General features: G+C 37.6%; 1 protein-coding gene across 11 annotated transcripts in view; it reads left to right on the top strand.

Annotated features, from left to right (window-relative positions):
- Positions 1–24860, top strand: part of LOC119243609 (uncharacterized) — a 782255-nt gene that overhangs the window by 538239 nt on the left and 219156 nt on the right. Inside the window, exons 12-13 of one of the 11 annotated variants that reach the window (XM_054694540.1) lie at positions 8343–8461; positions 8827–9053. The exons of 9 other annotated variants lie outside the window; for them this stretch is intronic. In XM_054694540.1, the coding sequence (XP_054550515.1) occupies positions 8343–8461; positions 8827–9005 (298 nt within the window). In that variant the 3' untranslated portion in view covers positions 9006–9053. Of the gene's footprint in view, positions 1–8342; positions 8462–8826; positions 9054–24860 lie in introns of those variants that run through there. One more of the 11 variants, XR_008551538.1, reaches the window with a different exon arrangement.

Below are 24860 nucleotides of genomic sequence, written 5' to 3' on the forward strand. Positions count from 1 at the left end.
ATATATCTAGTGATTTCTCCTGGGAATCATAATCACATTGTTTAATACTTCCTCCAGGCTGTTCTCGTCTCATTTAACATCCCCCCATGGTACTGATAAGAGTGTGTTGTCTACCTGGGCTTAAAAGTCGTTTTGTGCTTGGATCCTCTCAGTGGGTGCTAAAGACACATTGAGCATTTGGTCCTTCAGTGCCCATTACTATTCCTCTGAATTCCAGTTGGCAGAAGATGAAACACTAATGTTTACCTAGATTATATTTGAACAGGATCTCTGTGAAGTACTCGAGAGAAAACTGCCAACAAATAACCTTCTGGGGAAGAAATTTTTATTCTGCCATCCACATATGCCTATTATAAGATTGTTAACATACAAGACTAATTGCTTTCTCCTCAGTGTAAAGAACAGTGGATTGGCATAAAAACATGCCCTATGAGAAACCTGGCAATGTCTTCAGACAGTGTGTAGGAGGAAGTGATGTTGCCAAATGGGCATATCCGCCAGGGGGCAAGACAGGCACAGTGATGGGAGCTGATGGAGCTGCAAGCACATCTTGTCCTTTCGTTCACTGGTCCCTTCCCCTGTGCACGGCCACAGGTCATTTCTGAGATAGAGAAAGAAACACAAGGACTCCTTAGGGAATTGATGGATGAGCAGAGCTTTCTCTTATTCTGTCATTCTAGCTTCATGAATATAATCAGGAGGGTGAATTTTTTACATTTCTAGGATTAGACTCTATCTGTACATAAATATTCACAATAATCGTTTTTGGTTATTTTGGGTCAAACCAGGCACAATTGGATTTATTCTAAGAACACGCTCCTTAGGAAAATACACCTATGAACATAGGTTGCCATGCCATATGGTGAGAGTTTTTTAAAGTAGTTGAAGTTGAATATATGTAATTTTAAAGGTACTGATTTAGAGCATGTTTTACATCTACGTGTGCTTTTCTGGTTTAAGGACTGGAAGAAAAATTCCAACAGTGAGGCTGTAACTGTCACTTCTGTCTTTTATAAGAAAGTGCTCACACATTGTTGAATGGTCTCTTGTTTTTCCTTCATTAACTGGTTTTGAAGGTGTTAATTCACGAGGTCAGGAGAATTAGTATTTTTTCCTTTGTGTCTTTAAGGAAGCTGAGGATGCTAAAGTATGTAGCTATGAATCCTAGGCAAAGTAGAAAGATGTGAAGTGAAATGAAAAGTTGATTATTCAGAGAGCAAACAGTCTAATGGATAATCAGTTCAGTTATGATGGTATATCAAAACAAATCCGACAGTCCGCCCATAATTTAAAATCCAAAAAGTTCTAGAAAAAGATGTCCCCCGCCCCCACCCCGGTAATATGTGATAGATTCATGCGACTGTAAATTCTGAGCTGAATTCATGGGAAGGTAGGCATGGTCTGTTTATGCTACTTGTCTTTGATGCAGAAATAGTCACAGGTTTGTTAATGAGTCACTTCCCTAGATAATTCTAAGAATGTTATGTAAATTATGTTTTTGCACTGTATTTCCTTTCTAAAATCTTGAGATCTTGTTTTATGAAATATATCTGGTTCCAAGTATCTTGATATGAAACTGTGGACATGTGTTTTCATCTTTGTCTGTTTAAATAGTACATTGATAAATACCAGTGCATTCAAAAATTTCACACTTAATCATACATCTATGTTTTAAAAATATATTTTTAAGGAAATCAATTCCCTCACCTTGACTTCTGTTATCCTGACATAAGAAAGTATCAGCCAGGTGGCATTACCTACTTAAGGTAGGTATGTCCTTGTATATCCTTGAAAAAGTTCCTTAAGGATTCATGTCGATGGACAAAAAAGCCTGAATTAGGGGAGAAATTGTCAGTTTTGAAGTTAAAAACTGTGCATTTAACTAAATCACTAAGATTTTAAGGAACTGAGTATTCATATTTGAAAAAGTGGGATAATATCTAGAATAGATATTTAGGTTTAGATAAATCACAGATCAAGACATTTAAAATAAGTCAAATGCTTAGGAAATTTCTATTGATATATTCCATATTCTTTAATAACCACCAAATAAGGAGGTGGGAAACAGAAAAAATAAAAGTAATACCTAACAGAATGCTCATTGTTATTTTGCAAAGGCATTTTCATTGATAATAAAGATAAAGTGTATTGGAACTCTGTTTTCTTAGGGGCAGTAGTACAGGAAGTGTGTGTGTGTGTGTGTGTGTGTGTCTGTGTGTGTGTCTGTGTGTGTATTTTAGTGCTATTCTAAACATTATACACTAAAATCTGTACACTGGCAAATCTTTCTATCCCCCATGAGATATGATGTGTTGTTGTCTTATTGCTTCATTGCACATGAGGAAATTGAGACACAGAGAAGTCAAGTAATTGTTCATGGTAACATGGTAATAAATGGCGGGGTCATATTTGAATCTTGAGTGTGGGTTCATAATTCTCATATTATGCTTTATGCATTATGCTATAATGCCTCTCATTGGAAATGGATCATGTGGAAATCTTTTGCCTCAAAGCATAGAAACAAAGCATGGAAGAAAGAGCTCCCTGTTGACAGAGAAGTTCCTCAACAAGATATTGTATTCCCTTCAGTGTTTGTAATTTTCTCTATGGGATGGGTTTTGTTATATCCCAGGGTGAGGAGAACTAATTATTGGTTCATGGAAGGTGGATCAAAGTTCATAGTTTTGCTGTGTGGACTGAAGGGGAATTTTATGACTCTAGTAGATAAAAATCACGTTTCATATTTCATTAATCTGGTTTTGGATATGATCTTTCTAAAACCCAAACTTCAAAGGATAACTACTTTTGTAAATGGAAATGGCTTTCTAAATTAAAATTCTGGGTTTGTTATCAAATATCTCTTTGAACTTGAGGCAATTACTTGGCTTTTTGTGTCTTAAAAATCTCAACAATTTGTGTGCAGAGTTATGGCTTGAAATCTATGGGATAGGATTACAGAAGCTGCAAATAATTCAAAGGATAAAGTATATATGATTTTTAGAATCCCTGATTGTTTTATTTTCATTGTGTGCCTGCAGACAATGAGCTGAAAATTGATTCAGCCATTTCATGTAATTATTTTTACAACACATAATGACTTGCTGTAATTGGCAGACAGGGCTGCCTTTATCTTTCAGAGCAGCCATAAGATTTTATATGTGATGTGATCACAGAAAACTTTCTTGATGTAAGGAAAGTGTGATAATATTGATCCATAATATGAGTTTCCTGTGACTTAAACTGCTCCTCATGTGTCATTCCACTCACTTTCAGTTCTGCTATTCTGTTCTTTGTTTCTCCAGCTGTAACTCAGATCTTGGTTCTGTCAGCTAGATTGTGTGTATTATTTGAGGTTAATTAAAATCAATGATGAATTACAAATGGAGGCACAGATATCAGGGCAATGATGAATCAGCAAATTTCAAGCTAGTAGGATGTAGTCTATAGGACACCAAAAATATTGGATATGGTTAAAATTAAGAACAGTTCTTATTCCTACAGTATGATCACCTCAGTAAGACACTTTTCAAAAATTAGGATTTGCCCTAAATCATATATGATTCAGTTTTTTTTAAAGATTTATTAATTTATACAAGAACTGTGGTATAGGCCAGAGGTGGAGAGGGTGAGAGAATTCACCAGAGACAGAGTGGGAAGCAGAACAGACAGACAAGCTGAAAACACTGCTGAGGGCAGCAGTGGGTGAGTCTGGAGAGGTCTTCTGCACCGTGTGGGTAGCTCCCTGGCTGGCTGAGAATCGAACCCACTGCAGAAGCTGTGGTGAGCTTCATAGCGCTGTGCTCAACCCACTATGCCACTGGGGAGGCCAGTGTATCAGTTTTGAGCAAAATATGCAGATTTATTTTATTTAAAATTCCTTCCAACAAATTATAAATTTTAATTATTTTGATTTTAAAGCTATATTGTGAACATTGGCATCAGCATACAGTTTTTCAACTAAACCAGATGTAAGGAATAAATAAGATTACAAGATTTTCTATAGGACAAGCTCAGAGTATTGTGTATTTAGCCTTATGTTAATCATTATTTGAACTTGAAAGGGAATAATAGTACCAGTGCAATTTAGAAATCATTTTAAAATTAAATTTAATCTAGTTTTGTATGAATAAGTCTGTGAAAAGTTGAAGGCATATCTGCCAGTTTAAGAATGATATCCAGAGCCTGAAATTATAAAAACACCTTTATGAAATAATTGAAACAAAAGGAACAGCATATTCACATCACCTTTCATTCAGTCACACTAACTTAGAAGTGACTGACTTGACAAGTCTTGACATTAACTTCATCTTTGAACCCTGTCAAATTTCTACTTATTCCTTGGGTATAATCAAGATAGGAATAAAAAGAGAATTTTAGGAATATGACCAGGTCTATATATTTATGCTTGTGTAAATCACATTTTATCAACCTATCCCAAGTTGATGGCATATATTGCTGTCTTATTTCCAGTCTGTGGTTCACTGCCATGATTAAATTTTCAAATAACCCAGTTGTTTGCCGTTTCATTTAACTGTAAAACTAAGTATATTTTTCTCTATTTCACATGGTGCTATTTATTCAAACTCTCATTGCTGTGGTCCCTAAGCTAAGCCTGCTCACTTTCATCTATCATATCATATAACTTTGGTATCACTTCTATTATGTGCCCCCACAGTCCATCCTACACTATGCAGTGTGATCAACCTTCCTAAAATACCACTTTTACTCACCTATTAAAAATATTGAAAAGGTTCTGTGACTACTGTGTAATATACCAAAATGCAGAGGGTGGTGAAGTCACTTTAAAGAAAGCTGTTCTGGAAAATAGATGGGTGACTCTGGCAAGAAATATGGTCCTCAGACCTTTTCCTTCTATTCTTTCCACAGCATCTTAGTTGACTTTTGCACCATGGGGTCACCTGGGAGTGCATATATCTATGGCGTACTCCTAAGGTGGTGGTATCAGGACCATCTCCTTTTCACAAAGGCTTATTTTCAAATAAGATGCTTGTGAGTCAGGAACTTCTATCAAATTTTCATCCACTCACAACATAATTTATGAGGATACTGAACATGTCCTCTAGCAGTTTCGGTCTCAACATTAGATTACTCTAATTGGTCAAAAATTTCTACTGCTGGGGCCTAATTCTTCTAAGCTCAGACCAAATCATGGGTGGAAATAATTTGGACAAATGTTTCATAGAATTGGAAGAAAAGCATCTGTAAAAATGACTCGAGAAAATCATTTCAATGAGTTGCCAGATTCGAAGAATGGAGCCATTTTGCTTTAAGCTAGCAGCTAAGGTATTCACTGTCTCACCATAAATTGTTTCCTTCACTTCTACAATCCTAATACAAAAGTCAGAGAGAATCATCCATATTAATTCTCCAAATGTGCATTCTTCACTGCATCTGAGATTATTCAATCTAGCAGGTCAATTGATACTTGTTTAAACAGAACACCCACATAAAGTGCTTTTCATTTATGTGGACTCTAACTTTAAAAAAAGGTTACTTCTCTCTGGAAATACCATCGTTCTCTACACCGTCTACAAAAAGCCTCAGCCTAGAGTTCTGTCTCCTTACGCACATGTCCTGTAGAAATTATTGGACATGTTCTTAGCACTTCTTTTTTTTTTTTTTAAGATTTATTTATTTATTTTATACAAGAACCAGGGTACAGGCCAGATGTGCGGGAGGGTGAGAGAATTCACCAGAGCCAGAGCAGGGAGCAGAACAGGTAGACTGATGAAATACACTGCTGAGGGGTGCAGCGGGCATGGCAGGAGAGGTCTGCTGTACCATGTGGGACCCTCACCGGCCAGCCGGGATCAGGGGAGGCCCTCTTAGCACTTCTTGCTACCTTCATTATTAGTTCTCTTCCTGAAGGTTTATACATTGCATCCCCATTTAGAGTGTAAACCAGGGCCTCCCTGGTGGCGCAGGTGGTTGAGTGCCACACCTTGAAGCTGTCACAGCCTCTGTAGCGCAGTTTTGATCCCGGCAGGTGAGAATCCCACATGGCGAAGCAGACCTCTCCTGTCTCACCTGCTGCTCCCATCAGCAGTGTATTTTGTCAGTCTGCCTGTTCTGTTCCCCACTCTGTCTCTGGTGAATCCTCTCATCTCCCGCACATCGGGCCCATACCCTGGTTCTTCATAACAATAAATAAATCTTAAAAAAAAAAAAGAGTGTAAACCAAATGAATATGAAAATTGTACCATGCCTGTTGTGAACCTTTCTTTTTTTTTTAAAGATTTATTTTTATTTATGCATACAAGAACTGGGGTACAGGCCAGAGATGTGAGGAGTGGGAGGATTCACCAGAGACAGAGTGGGGAACAGAACAGGCAGACTGATTGAAGTACACTGCTGAGGGGAGCAGCAGGCGAGACAGGAGAGGTCTACCTGGCCATGTCAGTCAGCTCCCTGGCTGGGGTAGCTGTGGATAGCTTCATAGCGCTGACGCTTAATCCCTTGTGCCACCGGGGAGGCCCCTGCAATGCTCTAAATTTTTTCCAAAGAGTCTGATGGCAAATACTGCGGGACATGTTCTTGGGTATAATTTTGATGCTATTATCAGTAATTTTTACTAATTTTTAATGTACTGGTATACTTGATTACTACAAATGTATTTATGTGAAATCATATCAATAAAATACAAATAAAATCAGTATTAGCATCAAGAGCAAGCATTGTTTTTGATTATTGATTGATACTATTGTGATAAATATGTCATACAAAAAATGAAAAATATAGAAAAGAAATGTCATAAAAAGTAAAAAAATTTGAAAAAAAATTTGAGTCAAATATTAATTATTAAATGGAATATTAAGATGGTATAAATCCTACATGTTAGCCTTATTTAGTATATAACAAAAGGTTTTATAACACACCATTTTTATTAATTCATTAATTCATTTTTCCTGCTATAATAATATCAGGAATATCGATGAGATGGACTCTCATTTTTTCACCAACATGGTCCACTATTCATGGTGAAAATTTCACCATGTACATGGAGATGGGAGAAGGTAGTACTTTTTTCCTTTCAAAAACAAGGAGTACAACAGTTAATTTGTGTTTATTAGTATATTTTAAGAGATAACCATCTCCACAAACAATCTTTATTGTTATTTTTTGATATAGCGATCGATATCTATAACAATGGATGTGCATATCTCATTTTACATTTTATCTTCTTTTTACTGTCAACTAGTTGTATAAGATACTGGAATGGCGTGTATTTAGTACAAATATATGTTGTCCATTGTACTCTCCAAATTAATATCTCTACTAACAAATTTATAGTGATAACCAAATGGGAATGGGGCCCATATATTTCTGAATGAACTACCCAGAGAATGGCTTCACTTCTGGCCAAATGTGTTTTAAAGTACCATATTGATTTTTTTATAAAAAACATTTGCTATTCTGAAAAGAAATCAATAGGAGGCCCAAATAATTTAGATACTATCTCTCAAATCAATACTAATGTATATCACTTTCTATTAGCTATTTGATGTGACATTTGAAGTCTGTATTTTGTGATTTTCATGATTTCTTATATAAGTTGATTACAAACACTAAACATGATCTTTTGGAAACATTATTTTTTACTACTGAAAATAAATTTGCTTTTGTTCTGACTTTGTTAATTAAACTAAGGACTTTTCTCTGGAATTTTGTCTTTTAACAAATATCCTTCAGGATAAGAGTATAATGTATCTATGCAATTACGATTTCAAAGTTTTTTAGAAATGTAAGAGAATTTAGAATTCAGTAACATTTAGAAAGGAGAAATAGGTTACAAAATCAATAGAAAAGTCATACCCTAGTCAATTTTCAATGAATGAAATACATCTTATTAGTTTATATATATTTACATTAATATTTAACTGTTATGGTAACTGATTATAACTACATATATTTGTTCTGCTAAGTAAGACAAAGCAGCTGAGTTAGTACATGAAATTGCAAGGTTTCTTAGGATTTGACTGGTTTCCACAATCTTGGACAAGAAATTAATGGTAGAATTAATTTATCTAAATTTACTAATGTATTATTAGGTTCCTGAGTCCATTTCTTGTATTTGATAACCTGTTAACACATAAGTTTAATACATATAAATTTTTCTGAAACAAGCCTATTTTATATTTTGATAAATAAAGAAAATTCAGTGTATGGTTTCAAAACTTTAAAATGTTGATTATATATTTGAAATATAAAACTCTAAGGTTTAGGCCTTAGAAGCAGTTAATGTTATCAGTTTACATATGAATAAAAAGAAACGGATAATGGTAGAAATCTATATTGGTAATTTTAAAATATATTTCTCTTAGGGACAAGTTAAATAGCATCATATGGGGTACTGGAGGTCCCGTATCTAAAGTAAATCACAGCAGTGACTTTCTAACCTTGGACAAGTTCTTCAGTCTGAGAAACCATGTTCCCTTTTTCTGTAAGTGATAATACAGGCTCCTCCTTGTCAAGTTGTTTGGGGGATTTAATTAAATACTGTGACATGAAGAGCTGGGAATATACCTGGTAATATAAGTTAATTTTTAAATATAGTTAAATGTTTAAAATTGTCTCACTATTGAAAGGGAAAACTCTCCTTATTTGTTGTAACTTCAGCAGCTGCTGTTTCTACCACCCTTATTGACCCTAGAGTTCTGCTAAGCTAGTAGTTAACAGGTGGCAGGCTCCACAGTGATTCTCAAACAGAATGACAGAAATTTGAGCTTATGCCCCTGATCTTATGAGGCTGATGATATGTAAATAAAATTGCTTATCTGCATAAATATTTGCATTATGTTCTTCTAGCACCTGAATTACGTGGTTTTCACTTGCGAGGGCAATTGACTAGACACAGAACAGGGATGAGGCCATTTTCCCTACTCAGATTCACCGGACGGACAGACAACTCTGTGCGCAAGAACAGCTTGTACAAAAGAACTGTACTAACTGCTCCATCCCGTATTTACTGCCTACTCCAGACATAGTAACCATGTTGGGCACCCCCAAATCCTTCAGATGAGCTGTCACTCACCTTCAACTTCCAGTGAGTTCCTAAGTTCCTATTCACTTACAGTCAAACTTATCTGGGGTGTGTGTGCCTGCGTGCATGTGTGTGCATGTGTGTGCATGTGTGTGTGTGTGTGGTCAGTATGGTAAATGAGGAGATAGAAATAAATAGTTCTGGTATGTCTCTTTCTGTACTGAAGAGTAGAGTGATGGGGAATACATGGAAATAAATTCATGGTAAAGGGGGGGCTTTGTTTTGTCTTTGTTTTTACAGAATGGTATTAGAATTGTCTTTGTTTTTGCAGAATGGTAGTAGGACATCAGGAGAGTAAATAGAATAAAAATCACTTAGTGAAACAAAAATTGACAGTCTTGAGATAAGAATAAATGCATCAGGAACCTGTAGGAAGAAAGGATTTTGGCAACTGTAGAGAAATTTCTTCTCTGTAGCTGGAGGAAGACAAAGACCATGGGTGCAGGTTTAGTCAGGTAGGAGGATGAGGGAGTCTATGCACATTACTTCCATGGTCTCAGCGAGGCACGCATACCAGACCATCACGGGAGAAAAGGATGAGAGTATTAGAGAATTCACAAAAGCAGACTGGTAAAATCACCCACCTCGTGTGTGAGGAAGTGAACTTTCAGGGGGGTATGATAGGATTGTTATAAAGTGTTCTTTTAGAGAGTGTGCTCATGAATTGAAATATGACAGGTCCCCACAGGTGTGTGCCTTCCACAGCAATATAGGAGGTCCCACGCACAGCAAGAAAATACACATCTGTGGGTGGATGTGCCTGGTGTATCAGCTTCCTGGAGCTGCCGTAATAAGGAACCACAGTCTTGGTGGTTTTAAACAATGGACATTTATTATTTTTTCTCAGTTCTGGGGGTGAGCAGAAAGAAACCAAGGTATTAGCAGAACCATGCTCCATTTGTTTTTTTTTTTTTTTTTTTTAACCATGCTCCATTTGAAACCTGGAGGGGTCCCCTTCTTGCCTCTTCCTAGTTTCCTGTGACTTATCAACAATCTTGGATGCTCCTTGGCATCCAGCTGCACTGCTCCAATCTCTGTCTTTGTTGTCACAGGCAGCTGTCCCTGCATACCCCATTTTTCCTGGGCTGTGTCATTGTAAAGTACCACTTACAGAGGAACAGGGGCCTTCCTGGTGCCAGTAGGATCTGTGACTTAACTAATGATGTCTCCAATGAACTCATTTCCAAATAAGGTCATATCCCGAGGCACAGGGCTTTAGGGTTTCAACATGCTTTTCAGCACGGAACACATATCATAACATGAACCTGTAAAAAAACATCTGGGTTGATGCTTTTGCCAAGTGAATATGACTGAGGGAGAGGCTAGAAGTTCACTAATTTTTGTAACTGCAAGAAAGTAAGATATGCATAGAGCACTAGGTTTTTTCATTTACGAAATGAGAAAATTAATGATCTGTTATGTGCCTCCCAAACTTAACATTATATGAAGTACCTGTATTCATAAATAACATTTCATCTTGTGTAAGGATGGTGTTACCTATAATTTTAGATAGTAAGAGATTAAAATGTTTTTATCTGAATCTTTTTGTAGCAGAGAGTGAAATGGCCATGTAGACATTGACTATTTTGGGGACTTTTCAAAAATGTTAATATAGGGATCACAGGACTCTGAGATATTTATTGTGCCTATCTGTATTCACTATTATTTATTAGAAAATTGTTATGCCATATGATTCAAGAAAACCTGAGGGGAAATAAAACTAGTGACTCTTGTTTGGAGTCTGCATCCTACCACAGTCCTCAAGCAAACAGCACGAACGTTAGTATGCTTTTCTTTATCTGATGCAGTAAATATTATCCCTCAGTTCATTGGGAGATGCACAAAGTGGTTCATTAGGAAAGTTACTCAAGTATTATCTACAAGTGAAAGGATTTATTGTAGTGATTTTCATGATTTTCATATCAATAGAGAAAAGTATTGCTGCTCAAAAGCGCATCAACTGCTGTGATGACACTAAATTTCAAAGGCTGCACTTTGCTTCTACCCCTGCTTTTAATTTTAAAATTTAAAATTTTAATTATCTGGTTGCTGAATATCTCCATTCTTCAGGTTTTTATATAAAGTCTTTTGGATTAGCATACTGCATATATCCTCTTTGATAGAAAGAGGCACAAAGATGCCCTTCTGCTGGCTACGTTGTATATAACGTATGTTCCTATTTCCATATTATTATGGAAATATTTTTATTGAAAGGAAACAGATAATTAACAATTCAGAGGTGATTACCTTCACTGTCTGTGTCAGCAGGAGAAATTGGTGTTTTCCACACTGTAGACAAAGCGTCATTTTATACCGTAGAGTCTGCATATTCTTTTTTTTTAAAAGATTTATTTATTTATGCATACAAGAGCTGGGGTACAGGCCAGGGGTCTGATTGTCATGATACATTGTCTCTTTATAACCTGGTAGACTGAAAGAGGTGAGTTCACTGAAGAAATTGTGGAGGTTGTTAAGAGATGATGAGAATTTAAAAGTAGCACAAGTCCAGCTACACTTTCAAGTTCTAACTTTTTCAACTTTAAAATGCATAAACACTAATAAGGGTTAATAGAAATGAATATAAAAAATCTTTAGCACTGTGACATCAATGTCTGTTAATGACATTATAATACTTATTATCATCACATGCAAAGTGACTGTGAATACCCATTTACTGCACATAAATGCATACTGAGTACTTGTGCTTGGTGGTGGGGAACTAGAAATGAAATCATAATCCTTTCTTTGCAATATTAGGCCATAACATGCATGCATTTCTCTGTGTATGTGCACCTACATAAATGCAGGAATATACATGCCTGGAGAAACAGGCAATTCAGAACATGTTACACAATATACTTTATTTGTATGGGAGTCTGGATAAAGCATGTTTATTTTTATATTATTTTATGTATTTTTATATCACTTTTCATTTTTGCACAATGTATGCATTTTCATCATGGTTATAGTCCCCATACAATTCCCACCCCCTTATTTTGACTGTAATCCCTCCTAACCACCCACCCCATCCCGTAGTGTATCTCTGGTTTATAGTTGCTTGTTGCTTGTTGATTTTTATTTTCACTTTATTATAATTAGTCTTTTTCCTGGTCCCTTATTTAGGTTTTCTAAACTCCTGCTATGAGTGAGACCATCTGGTACTTTTCTTTTTCTTTCTGGCTTATTTCACTGAGCATGATCCCTTCCAGCTCCATCCATGTTGCTGCAAATTGCATGAGTTTATCCTTTTTTGATTGCTGAGTAATATTCCATTGAGTATATGTATCACATCTTCTTGATCCAGTCATCTATTTTTGGGCGTTTAGGTTGTTTCCAAAGCATGTTTGAGTCTAAAACTTTAGTTCAGGAACATGGATAGTCCCTCATACAAAGGAATTTGTTGCAACTGGGACAACACCTAGTCATGAGGGCAGATAGAAGTAATTAGAAGCCATATTATGAAAAGTCATGAATTTTTTGTTAAAGGATCTGAACATTAATTTCTAAGAGATTAAATATCACTGGGCAATTTTAAGCAGGTAAGTAAAAATCAGATCCGTGTTTGGGGAAGACCTCACTGCTGAGGAAATGAAGAATGGATTGGAATGGGGAGTTAGCAAGGGAGGCAGAAGGGTAAAGTAAAATGCAAAAGTCCAGGTTGGATGAAAGAAACCAGAAAGAGCAGGACAGGAATTGAAGATTAGTTATAGAAGATTCAATATTTTGCATTTAAAAATGTAATTCAGCGTCTCTCTGGTGGCGCAGGTGGTTGAGCACAGTGCTGTAAGCTGTCTGCAGCCTCTGCAGTGCCTGTTTGATCCTCGCAGGCCAGGGAGCAACTCACATGGTGCGGCAGACCTCTCCTGTCTCACCCGCTGCTCCCCTCAGCAGTGTTTTTCACTCAGTCTGCCTGTTCTGTTCCCCGCTCTGTCTCTGGTGACTCCTCTCACCGCCCCTGCACCTCTGTCCTGTACCCCAACTCTTGTATGCATAAATAAATGAGTCTTAAAAAAACGTAATTCAAGTGTGCACCTGGAATTTAACATTGACAGGGAGATAGACACTGTCCTTCAGTGAGTTAAATTTTAAAATCTCATGTAATAGTGTTAACAATGTTTAGTCATTTCATTGACAGTCCCTTCAAAGATACATGATTTCATTGAGTTTTTGGTGGGCTATTCATTATGCATTGCTATCATCCCACAAATTTTGTATATTTAATATACATTTTTTTCTTCAGCTTTTTATATTAAAGTAAAATATGGATATTTTGATAACACTTCAGTTAATAGAGATAGAACTTGGAATGATGTGAAACTTTTAGCTTTGTGTGGTTCACTTGGGCACATAAATCAATAGTATATATATTTGGCCCATTTGTATTCCCTGTCTTTAGACTGCGGGGATTGTTTTTCAACTGAAGATACTTTACTCTTGAAATTCAGGGTTAGACACAAATATTGTATGCGGATTGTCACATTTCCCCTTTAATTCAGGTAGCATTTCATTTTCCCTTCAGAGGCTAATGTTCCTTAGTTGTGCATATGCTGTGAGGTCCTACACTAACAGCAAAGCTGAATGCTAAAACCATCTGTCAGGACCCAGGAGAGTTTGCTATTCTTCTGTGCTTCCTCCTGGTGTAAGGTCAATACTACAACAAGGTAAGTTTCAATAAATATGCAGTGAGAAGAGAAATTGTCTCAAAGTAGGAACTACCAGCTGTCAATACAATTAGTGACAAAAGACCAGGGAAGTAGCCTTGAGGGCATACAGACCCATCTGGGACTTGACTTCACTGTGGGTTCTAAGCTTTGTTCTGCAGAATCTTTTAATAGAAAAGAAGTGAGTTAAAAGAGACATCTTTTAAAATATTGTCTATGTTTTATTGTTGGCCAATGCCATTATAAGATATATGTACATATATTTTCTTCTCAAAAAAAAAAAGAGAGAAGGGATTTATTATGTATAAAAGGAAGAAAGAACAGAGATTTGTGTTCAGCCATCTGTGGTGCTTGTTGTAGGTTAAGTATATTGTCATTGGAGCATTGACTTCTGAGATAATTAATTCTAAATGGACTAAGTGTTAATGACTTTCAGGAATGGGAAAACAGGGTGAAACATATGTCACACACATAAAAGACACTCTTTTTGTCCAGAAATGCAGTAATTCTTTGCATTATTTTCAGGCAGGTTAATATTTCTAGGTGAGAATGATGAGAAAAATCAAGGTCAAACAATTAGATTCTGTGCCAGTCTTAAATATCAGAAATGGATTGTCTTCACTCTTTATGTACTCTTTCCCTGAGTATAATTAATATTACTTATGTAACAAGCTTCTGCTTTTCTGGAGACTTTACTACACAAAGTGTTTCTTTGACTTCAGTAACAATTACCATGAAAGGAATAAACAGCATATTCCATTAGTATTTAGAAACAGCTAGGTACAGCTAGTACTTGAAGAGGGAGGAAAGGATTAAGAGTGATTGGGAATGGTTGTAGGGTTCTGAAACTATAATCTGCTATGCTACTATTCCCTAACTGCTGGTCTTGTAAGGACAACATTAAATATTAAAGAACTTGTGCTGTCTCTGGTGAATCATCTCATTCCCCATACCTCTGGCCTACACCCCAATTTTTGTATGCATAAATATAAATTAACACAGAAGAAAAATTAAAAATTAAATAAATCTCCCTGTGGAAAATAGTTTTCTCTCCTTTTTCTTTCATTCATTCATTCATTCATTCATTCATTCATTCATTCATTCATTTATACAAGCACTGGGTACAGTCAGAAGTGCCGGAGGGTGAGAGAATTCACCAGAGCCAGAGCAGGGAGCAGAACAGGCAGACTGACGAAGTACACTGCTGAGGGGAGCAGCGGGCGGCTGGAGAGGTCTGCGCGCCATGTGGGTCACCTCCCTGTGGCTGCCGATAGCTTCCTAGTGCTGCGACAACCCCTTCTGCCACCAGGGAGGCCCCTATTGTCCGTTTTGTGACTGACCTGAGGAGCAGCTGTAACGTGGACATCAAGTGGAGAGAAAGTGGACATCATGTGATCAGAGTTTATACACCTACAGCCTTTTCCTTCCATTCCCACTTTTTGTAATATTAGGTGACAAAGGCACCAAATTGTTTTAGCACCAAATTGTTTTTTTTTTTTTTTAAGATTTATTTATTTATACAAGAACCGGGGTACAGGCCAAATGTGTGGGAGGGTGAGAGGATTCACCAGAGACAGAGCAGGGAACAGAACAGGCAGACTGACGAAATACACTGCTGAGGGAGCAGCGGGCGAGACAGGAGAGGTCTGCTTCGCCATGTGGGATTCTCGCTGGTTGGCAGGGATTGAACCTGCGCTGCAGAGGCTGCGGACAGCTTCACAGTGCAGCACTTAACCTTCTGTGCCACCAGGGAGGCCCAACAATCCAGTTTTTAAAGACAGTTGGATTTAATTTTTGTTTGGATTTGATTTTTTGTTTCCTTGTATTTCTTCTGTATTTTTTGTGAGCAAGACATAGAATGTTCTCTTTTTTTTCACATAATCTTTTAAGATATTTGAAAACTGGCTTGTAAAATAAATACAGCTCTCCCTCCATAGGAAATAACAGGTGTATTTGTCATTCATTGCCAGAGACTGGTGTTCCTAACACTAGGTTTCCCTTTCTATACTGCAACCCTCTGTGTATGCTTGGGTCAGCTCACCCATTTATGTGGCCATGTGAGAATGTCTGAATTACAATGGATCCCCTGCCTATTGCGTTTGCCATAAATAATAAATTGTCCATCTCTGAGTCAGGAGTTTCATCTTTTTTGACAGAATCCACGAAATGGTGGCAGGTTAGCTTGCAAGTAGTACAAAATCTTGACAATTTATTCTACTTTTCATGCAGTCTTTTTAATTTGTATGACTGTCAAACAGGCATCTCCAACCTGTCTTACGGGTTCACAACCAACTCTTTGCTGGATGTCGTTCTCCAGAGACCCATAGTAACTCATAATGGCCATGTTCCAACTCATAATTCTTCTTTAAATACTCTCTTCCATATTTTTGATACCTTAGTTAATGTGATCACCATTTCACACTCAAGTAGTATTTATCCCCTCCTTTTCCTGCTTCATAAAATCAGCTAATATTTCCTGTTAACTTACTTCCAAAATGACGTGTATATACTCTTGTCCATAACCTAGCTCTGCCCTTGTCTTAGGGGAATCATGACAGGAGCTAATTAAAAATGTTACAAGTTTATTATGGGAAATACCTGGGAAAGTAAGTGGAAAGGGTGGAGGAGTCTTCAGGTCATGAGGCCACATTGTTCTTCAGTGACAGAAGAAAGATTGAGTGGGAGCATCCAGAAACTCAGGAGAGGCTAGCAAGCTGTGTAGGAACCTCAAATCTAAGCCAACACTCAGAGGACCCTCATGCCTCCCCGACCTGGCCTGCCTTCGTGTTCCTGCCGAGAACTGCTGCTTCCTGAGGGCAGGTTATGAGAATTATAGGTCAACCTCATCACCATAACAGTGGCCTGAGTCAATTACTTTTCTCCTATATGGAAAAATGTGAAATTCTCCCTGCTGGTGTATGCTGTGGAGTGTTGGCGTTTACCCTTGTGATCTTGTGACTGATGGGAGTTGTGGCTTGTTGCCCCATCTACACAGTCATAAAGTTGAAAACTCAAAAGTGAAACAAACCGAGGCTCCACAGCATGGGCTGTGGGCAAAGACTTGCTTTCTCCCCCTGCCAGCCAAGCAGCAGAAGTCTTTGGAAAAGCAGCTTTTTCCCCACCTGAGCCAAAAGTTGCTGCCTGCGGGTAGCCCCTCCCTAGGGTGCCAACCAAGTTTGAGCAGGAGCTGGAGCCAGACCTAGGATTTCTCCCTGGCTGCCCAGAGTGGCCCCTCTGGATAGCAGCCAGGCCTGCAGCCTCCAGGATGCTCCCAGCACTGGCCTTTTCGTATTTGGTGCTGGATCGCACAATGGACCAGTGAGGTGCGAGCTAAATGAAGCAATTGTGTTCATCAGCTCCTTGGTTAATTATTTGGCACCAAATGGGCTGATTGGTCCTAAGGCTCAGTCAGTCATTTAGAATTGAAAATGGTCCAATCAGGCAGGTGTCACTAGGGGACCCTGAAAGAAGTCAGAAGGCAGGGCAGGAGCCAGCTTGGGACTCCCAGACTCCCACTCTGTTCCTGGACTGTAAAGAAGAAAGAATGAAAACAAACTAGAAAGAAGAAGCATCCAACAGTTGATCTCCGAAGAGAGAAGCCTCTGGTTCTGCCTCTGCCACCACCTAGAAGGAGCCATCAAGGCCTGGGGCCTGGCATCTCAAAGAACTGTTCATTGTTGGTGTGGCCAGCGACTCACCAAGGGCTGTAATGCAACTGTGTTTAACACGGTCTCTGGTGACCGGGTGACCACCTCTACTGGCACTGCTGCCCAGCACTGCTGATGGGTAACAGGCATTTTGTGAGGAGGTCACTTTTGAGAGCCATTAATAAGGTGTATTGGATAACCCAGCACTGCCTCCCAGTGCTGCCGCCTCCTGTTCTGTAGCGTCCGGCATCTGGTGCTGTCCATCCCAACATTCAAACTGTGACTGCGAATTTCTGCCACATCATCTCAGCAGCCCAGCCTGTGGGTGTGCCCGGCTGCCTGCTCTCCAGGCCCTCACTGGTGGGAAGCACCATCTTGGATGAGTGACTTTTTGTTGGGGACTTCTGGACACTGTGGATACTATCTGGGGGTAAGAGGGCTGGCCACTGTGGCCTGATAAACTCTTTGGTTACCCGTTTGGTAAACTCATGGTTATTGTTACCTGCTCCTGAGTGGTCTTGCAACTGTGTGTGTGGGTGAGAACCTGTTGTCTTCTCCCTGGCCACTGTCCTTTCACCTTCTATTACACACCTGTAGCCCTGTTTCAAAGCCATTGTAAATAAGGGAGCATTGGTATCTCACATACAGTTTAGGTATTTAAATTTCCATTATTTCTGTGAGGCAACAGTAAGAGATAGCTTCTAGAATGCTAGTGAAATGTTAAAGTACTTTAATAAAATGTACCTTCTAGGATGAAGGTGGTCATGTGGTTTCTGAGTTTAGACAAGCAATGGCAATAAAGCAGAAAACCTTTTATAGGGCAGTTACAGAAATAATGAAAGCAAACACACCAGGGGATATTTATCCTGTACAAGAGGAAACTGAGTTGTCTTTATGTGAAAAGTTATCCTGAAAAACTAGATTAGACTTGTTCTTTAAGTCCTGGCTTCTATTTAGATAAGACTGTCAAGAAAGGGAAGTTGGAGTAAGTAGCATTTTATCAGAGATGTGAAGGAGATGGATTGAGTAAAATAATGCAACTGTACTATGCAGGCAAGAATGAGAAAAGGATTTGGAAAACAGTCTCCGTGTGTGCACATACACAGAAAGAGTCAGTTATATATGTGCTTTGAAAATCATTTTCCCAAAGAGCCATCTAAAGTCTTAGCAAGGTTCTGAATAGACTCAACATGGAAGAAAGAGGAAACTTCTCAGCAGTTCTGCCCCTTTAATCAATGCTATTTTCCTAAAGGGTGGTTTAATGTTAGGCAATTAATCCTTTACATTGATTTTTTTCTGGATTATATTATTGAAAATAAACATTATTACCTAATTAGATGAAAGTTACTGTGAAGATGTTCTGAATATTCTTCCATGTCCATTTAGGCAAGATTATTATGATTTATATTCATTTTCTATGTGCAATAGGCAAAACAAAGTAATGCAGTGATAGCTGACTACTGAAGGGCATATTAAAGTTTATGTGCAAATATTTTCTCAAGTTTTTGGTTCACGTGCACATCACTGACTTTGTCGACTTCTTTGGAAATATTGTGTTGCCTTCTTTGCTCAGATTACTTGAGGATAATTTCCTTGTATGGATTTTTTTTAAAGATTTATTTTATTTATGCAGACAGGAACTGGGGTACAGACCAGAGGTGTGGAGGGTGAGAGGATTCACCAGAGACAGAATGGGGAGCAGAACAGGCAGATGTACTGATACACTGCTGAGAGGAGCAGCGGGCGAGGCAGGAGAGGTCTGCTGCACCATGTGGGTCTCCTCCCTGGCTGGGGATCAAACTGGTCCTTCAGTGGCTGCGGATAGCTTCATAGATTGCGTCTTAACCCGTTGCGCCACTGGGGAGGCCCCTCCTTGTGTGAATTTTAATCATACTTCTATGGTCCAAAATTACTTTTTTCTTGATTATAATTTCCTGAGGAGAGTCTTAAAGATGATATCAGATCCATGTGAGTACTGCATGTAATCTGATAAAGAAAAAATAAATTATAATTTAGCAGATGGGATATTAGAAAGTTGGAACAAAATCATGCCTGTCATTTTTTTTCCCTAAAACATAAATTTCTCCTTTTGCAAAGTGTATGCATATAGCAATTTGATCTTCACAAAAAGAATTTGGCAAACTAGGTATCTATTAAAAATACACATAAATACCCACACATGGTATAATAATACATAGTTAATATATACACACCATTAGTATAACACATACACACACACTTTATTTTGAAAACCAGGAAACAGATTGATAGATGTTCAACAACCTTACACAGTAAAGTAACAGCTGGAGCCACAGGTTTCTTAATTCCATCGCGGGGTTTTCTACCTTCTTAGTTGACCAATTTCCTAGAAACTCTTTACTGAAAAACTGCATAAACTGATCAAATAAGAATTAAGCACACTCAATTGATGAATAACAACAAATTCCAATGTCTACAATATCCAGTGTCCTAGATTTTCCCAAAATTTGGAAACAACTTATCTTGACTTGTCAGTCCCTGGATTCCACAATTGTCCTATTACCTTCTGTCAGTTCCATTAGCTGTTTTATTCATTCACATTTTGACATTTGATATTCAACAGGGTTTTATTCTTATTTCTGCTTGCAGCCAGCATGCTTCTCTTTTTTTTTTTTTTTTTTTAAGACTTATTTTATTTATGCAAGAACTGGGGTACAGGCCAGAGGTGTGGAGGGTGAGAGAATTCACCAGAGACAGAGTGGAGAGCAGAGTAGGCAGATGGACTAAAAACACTGCTGAGGGGAGCAGCAGCAACAGGAGAGATCTGCTGTGCCATGTGGGTAGCTTCCCTGGCTTGCCGGGAATCAAACCTGCGCTACAGAATCTGTGGACAGCTTCATAGCGCTGCGCTCAACCCGTTGCACTAATAGGGAGGTCCTGCAGCCAGCATTCTGTTCATTAAGGATCTCAAATGCATCTGTCCAGGATTCACTTGCTCTCCTACTTCTAGTTTTTATTCCCAGCAGTGTATCTTATCAGTTGATATAGATGTGGTTGTGAAATAATGGGAATTAAGTCCACAGTCCACCAAAAAATTTATAAAATAAATGTTTATGAAAAGAATTAATGGAATTGCATTAAGAAGTCAACTAACAATAAGCAAAAGAAGCTTTAACAGCACTAGAGGGCAAACTTAATATGAAACCTAAGCCTTTGGACTGAAATCAGTTAATCTGCCAAAGACATCATTAATAAAATTTCCAAACACAAGAATTAGATGCTGAGGATTCAAGGATAAGTTGCTCACCCCTTCAAAGGCTATAACTGAAGAGTATCACATAAACTTTCCTTGGGAATGTGGAATCTTCTACTGAATTATCTGTCCTTTTCCTGGCACCTGCAGTCATGCTCACATACAGTAGTTGTTGAAGCAATATTTATATCATAGAATAAATAAATAAGAAACTGATGAGGAATACTGTCACTGACAGTAATTATTATGGATATTCTAGAAGACTTTTTCACTAAGCTTCATTTTCTTTAAAATAGAGTCAGTTTTAAAGTGACATTGGAATGTACTGGTTCAATGTGTTATTCTTTGGGACAGAACATAATCATCCAATTCTGTGACATAAAAAACCTTTTATTTGATAGGGATAAATTTATTTATTTATTTATATAGAAGAATTATTTATTCATGGATACAAGAACTGGGGTACAGGCCAGATGTGTGGGAAGGTGAGAAGATTCATCAGAGACAGAGCAGGGAATAGAGCAGGCAGAGTGACTGAAATACACTGCTGAGGGGAGCAACGGGCAAGACAGGAGAGGTCTGCGCGCCATGTGGGTAGCTCCCTGACTGGGGCTATAACTCGTGCTGCAGTGGCTGGCAATAGCTTCATACAGTGCTGTGCTTAAGCCTTTGCGCCACCAAGGAGACCCAGTTTTCTTTGTGTTTAAAGAAAAATGTTTTATGTTTCTAAATTTAAGTCTTTTGAAAACATAGAGCTACACTCAAACATTGAGGATATCCAAATTACTAAAAGAATGCACTTGGATTTTAACCAAACATCTTTGAGGAAAAGTAAACAGGATGCAAATTTTCTCTATTTGCAAAGTTTTGTGGAAGGAAGACTTCACACTCAGTGGCAACGAGGGTGTGACTTCACACTCAGTGGCAACTAGGCTGTGAGTGTGAAAAGATAGAATGGACCGACATTAAGGAAAAGTCTGTTTCTTTAGGCCATAGTAGCATAGCTGCAATAATCTTGAGTTCTACATATCCTTTCATAATTTGCTTGTCAAATTAGTGCTATAAATAGCATATGAATGAATAATAGTTAAATTAATAAATGCATAAATTAAAACATAGCCTTTATTTTATAAAATAAACACTTATTAGTGTACTGATAGAATACATTAAAATATATGTATTGATTAGAAAAATGTTATTTTCATTAATCATACTTCCAGATCAAATCAAGTTTGTGGCAGTAAGATTATTTGTTGAAACCACTTTGCTAGGGCGCAAGGGTTCACTGCACTATGAAGCAATCTGCAGCCTCTGCAGCACAAGTTCGATCCCCGGGTGGCCCGGGAGCAACTTACATGGTGCAGCAGACCTCTCCTGACTCGCCCACTGAGCCCCTCAGCAGTGTATTTCAGTCAGTCTGCCTGTTCTGTTCCCCACTCTGTCTCTGGTGAATTCTCTCATGCCCCCGCATTTCTGGCCTGTACCCTAGCTCTTGTATGCATAAATAAAAGAATCTTAAAAAAAAAAAACCACTCTGTTAGATTGATAGAGTAGGTAAAATGATTCCTCTGATTCCTCTGATTACAATCTGATAGTGACAGATTTCCACTAAAATTAATGTCCAGTTTGTAATGATGTAATAGCTACCTCTTCTAAAGAGCTTACTATAATATACATATTTATTCTGTACATTTCAAACATATCCATTGTATTGTCACAACTTCCCCATGGTATTGGTACCATGATTTATCCCATCTAATGGATGAGAAAACTAAAGCATTGATTTAACTATTGAGATGTTAAATCTCACCCAAGGTCACCATGACTGTACGTTGCAGAGTTGAGATACAGACACAGGCAGTGGTTCAACATTCTGGAAGTACTTTTAACTAAAATACAGTTAGTCTTTCACATATATGCTTACAAATGCCAGCAAATCAGTATGGAATAGCCAAACAAAAAAATTATGACATGGGTAGACTATGGGAATAGAAGAATAACAAAATAAATAGTGATGGTTAATAACAGTAATTATTTGAATATGACATATTTCTTGTCCCCAGTGTTTATATACACTATCTACATAAATCATAATCATCTTAAAAATTTTCCTTAGACATCAGTTTTTCAAAGATCATCCACTGATGAGTCAAATACATATTTCAAATATCCGTCAAGTTGCTCCATGTAAGTCACTGTCAGAATAGCTTCAGATTTTGTTGTAATTGTTTATTTTGGGGTTGTTAACATGAGGATATGTACCTCTTTTGAAGAAACCTCTCCGTATTTTTCATTACACATTGGCAACTCAATGAAATTTATTAAATGCGGTAAAAATGTCTGCTGTTGACTCTTTAAAGATTATCCAGAGGTTCTGGGCACCCTCTTCCTTTAGGAATTTCTAATAGTTGGTGAAAGAAGCAAAATAACATACTTTCTCTGCAAAAGAATATTCTGTAATCTCCTTACTTAGAGTTTTACTCTTGTAACATATATTAGCATATTTATTAAACCAACAGAGATTGAATTTCTTTCAAGGGAGTTAAAATACTACAAAGTATAATGATTCCTAATCAAAGCAGAAGATAATAAAATCTTGCCAGACAGCAATTTATCCACCTAGTGGATTAAAATAACAAGATGAAAAGAGGAAGAAAAGAAAAAGGAAAAAGATTCAAAGGGCTCTGAATTTCATATAGAAAAAAAGCTATCTGTGTAAGATTAAATCTACCTTTGAAATAAAAGTGATTTTAAAATCAGTCAAAATTAGGTTAAGTTGCACTTGATGTGATTTCCTTTCTCTAAAATTTCTTATACTAACTTCTGTATTTGATTTGACTATTGTGTGCTTTGCATATGAATATATTCATGTTGTAAGGTGTCTGAATTAATTTAAATTTGATTTAACCTGGTTAGCACTAATGGTCTGTTTTGACAAATTGAAAAAAGGTGCCTTCACAAACTTGAAGATAATAAAAGTACAGGAAAATTTCCACATCCTCAAGAAATATATTTTACTGAATATAAGTATGAAAATTGCACATGTTAAGCAATTAGAAATTTTCATGGCAATATGTCTGAGAAATAACAAAAGGTGGGAATCTAGGAGCAAAGAGTAATCACAACAGAATTTTGGATTATAATAAGATATTTCTTATTATAAAAAAAAAAGCTTTTGCTTTCAGAACATTATCTGCCTGCTTTTGCAAGGATCTGAAGCCTATTTGTTTTTTTGAGGAAGTATAACTTTGGTCTGAACCAGCTATTAAACTAGATCTCCCTTTGTGAGTTTCTAGAACTGAGACTTTGCAGTCTGCCCACTCTGTTGTGCTTCTCAAGGTCATTAACAGCCCCAAGGGAAGGGGGAGCAGGCGTGCTATCCTGAGCACTGTCTTTATGCTTGTAATCAATAGTGACCTGGCCTGTGGAGAACACCCCAGTACTTCCCCTCGGTCAGTGGTGCCTGCCTCTAAGTCCTTAAGCTCTCCCTTACCCAGAACTCTGTTTTTCTTATACATTTTCAAAGTCTTTGCCTGTTAAGAAAATGAGGGTTTTGCTGTGATCTCTCTATGCAAGTAATTTTTTCCCCTATGTGATTATTTCTCTTTTGGTTTCAGTAATGGTTATTTTAGCCGTAGGGGGGAAAAATTCTTTTTTTTTTTTTTAGAAACAGAACACTACAGTTGCACAGCTGTTGCACAGCTAACTTAAAGTGTGGATGGCTGTGTGAGTGTGTGTCTGTGATTGTGATCCCCCTATTTGTAGAAGCATGAACTTCACTTGAGGGCATTTTAAATTATTACACTTACTTTTTTTTTTTTTTTACAGCATCCACATCAGTAGTTGACTTTGATACAGATCAAAAAAAAAAAAAATACAAGTGGTGTGTGAGCTGTACATTACCTTGATATCCATTTTGTTTTGTTTGTGTTGTATGTGTTTGTAGGAGCTGTTGGAATTGTGTGTATTTGGTAGTTTAATTAGAGCTTTTGGGATGGGTGTGTGTCAAGAAAACTTGAACAATTGGCTTAATGTTCTTTTATAGATAATATTTTCTGTGCAGGACATTTTATACTTTGACAAAATAGCAATTCAGATATGTGGCAATGATGAGATATATTATCCCTATGGTCAATTTTTACTTATATTTTATACTGATCACTTTAGTTTTGGGGTAGATGATAATAGGCTTTGGAGCATGACAGATTACTATGCTGCTGTTTCAGTCTTAATGAGGTAGGTGGCTTGTGAACTCTGCC

Source organism: Talpa occidentalis, unplaced genomic scaffold (assembly GCF_014898055.3).
Source record: "Talpa occidentalis isolate TD23 unplaced genomic scaffold, MPIMG_talOcc4v2.1 talOcc4.13, whole genome shotgun sequence".
In the NCBI taxonomy this organism is placed as follows: Eukaryota; Metazoa; Chordata; class Mammalia; order Eulipotyphla; family Talpidae; genus Talpa; species Talpa occidentalis.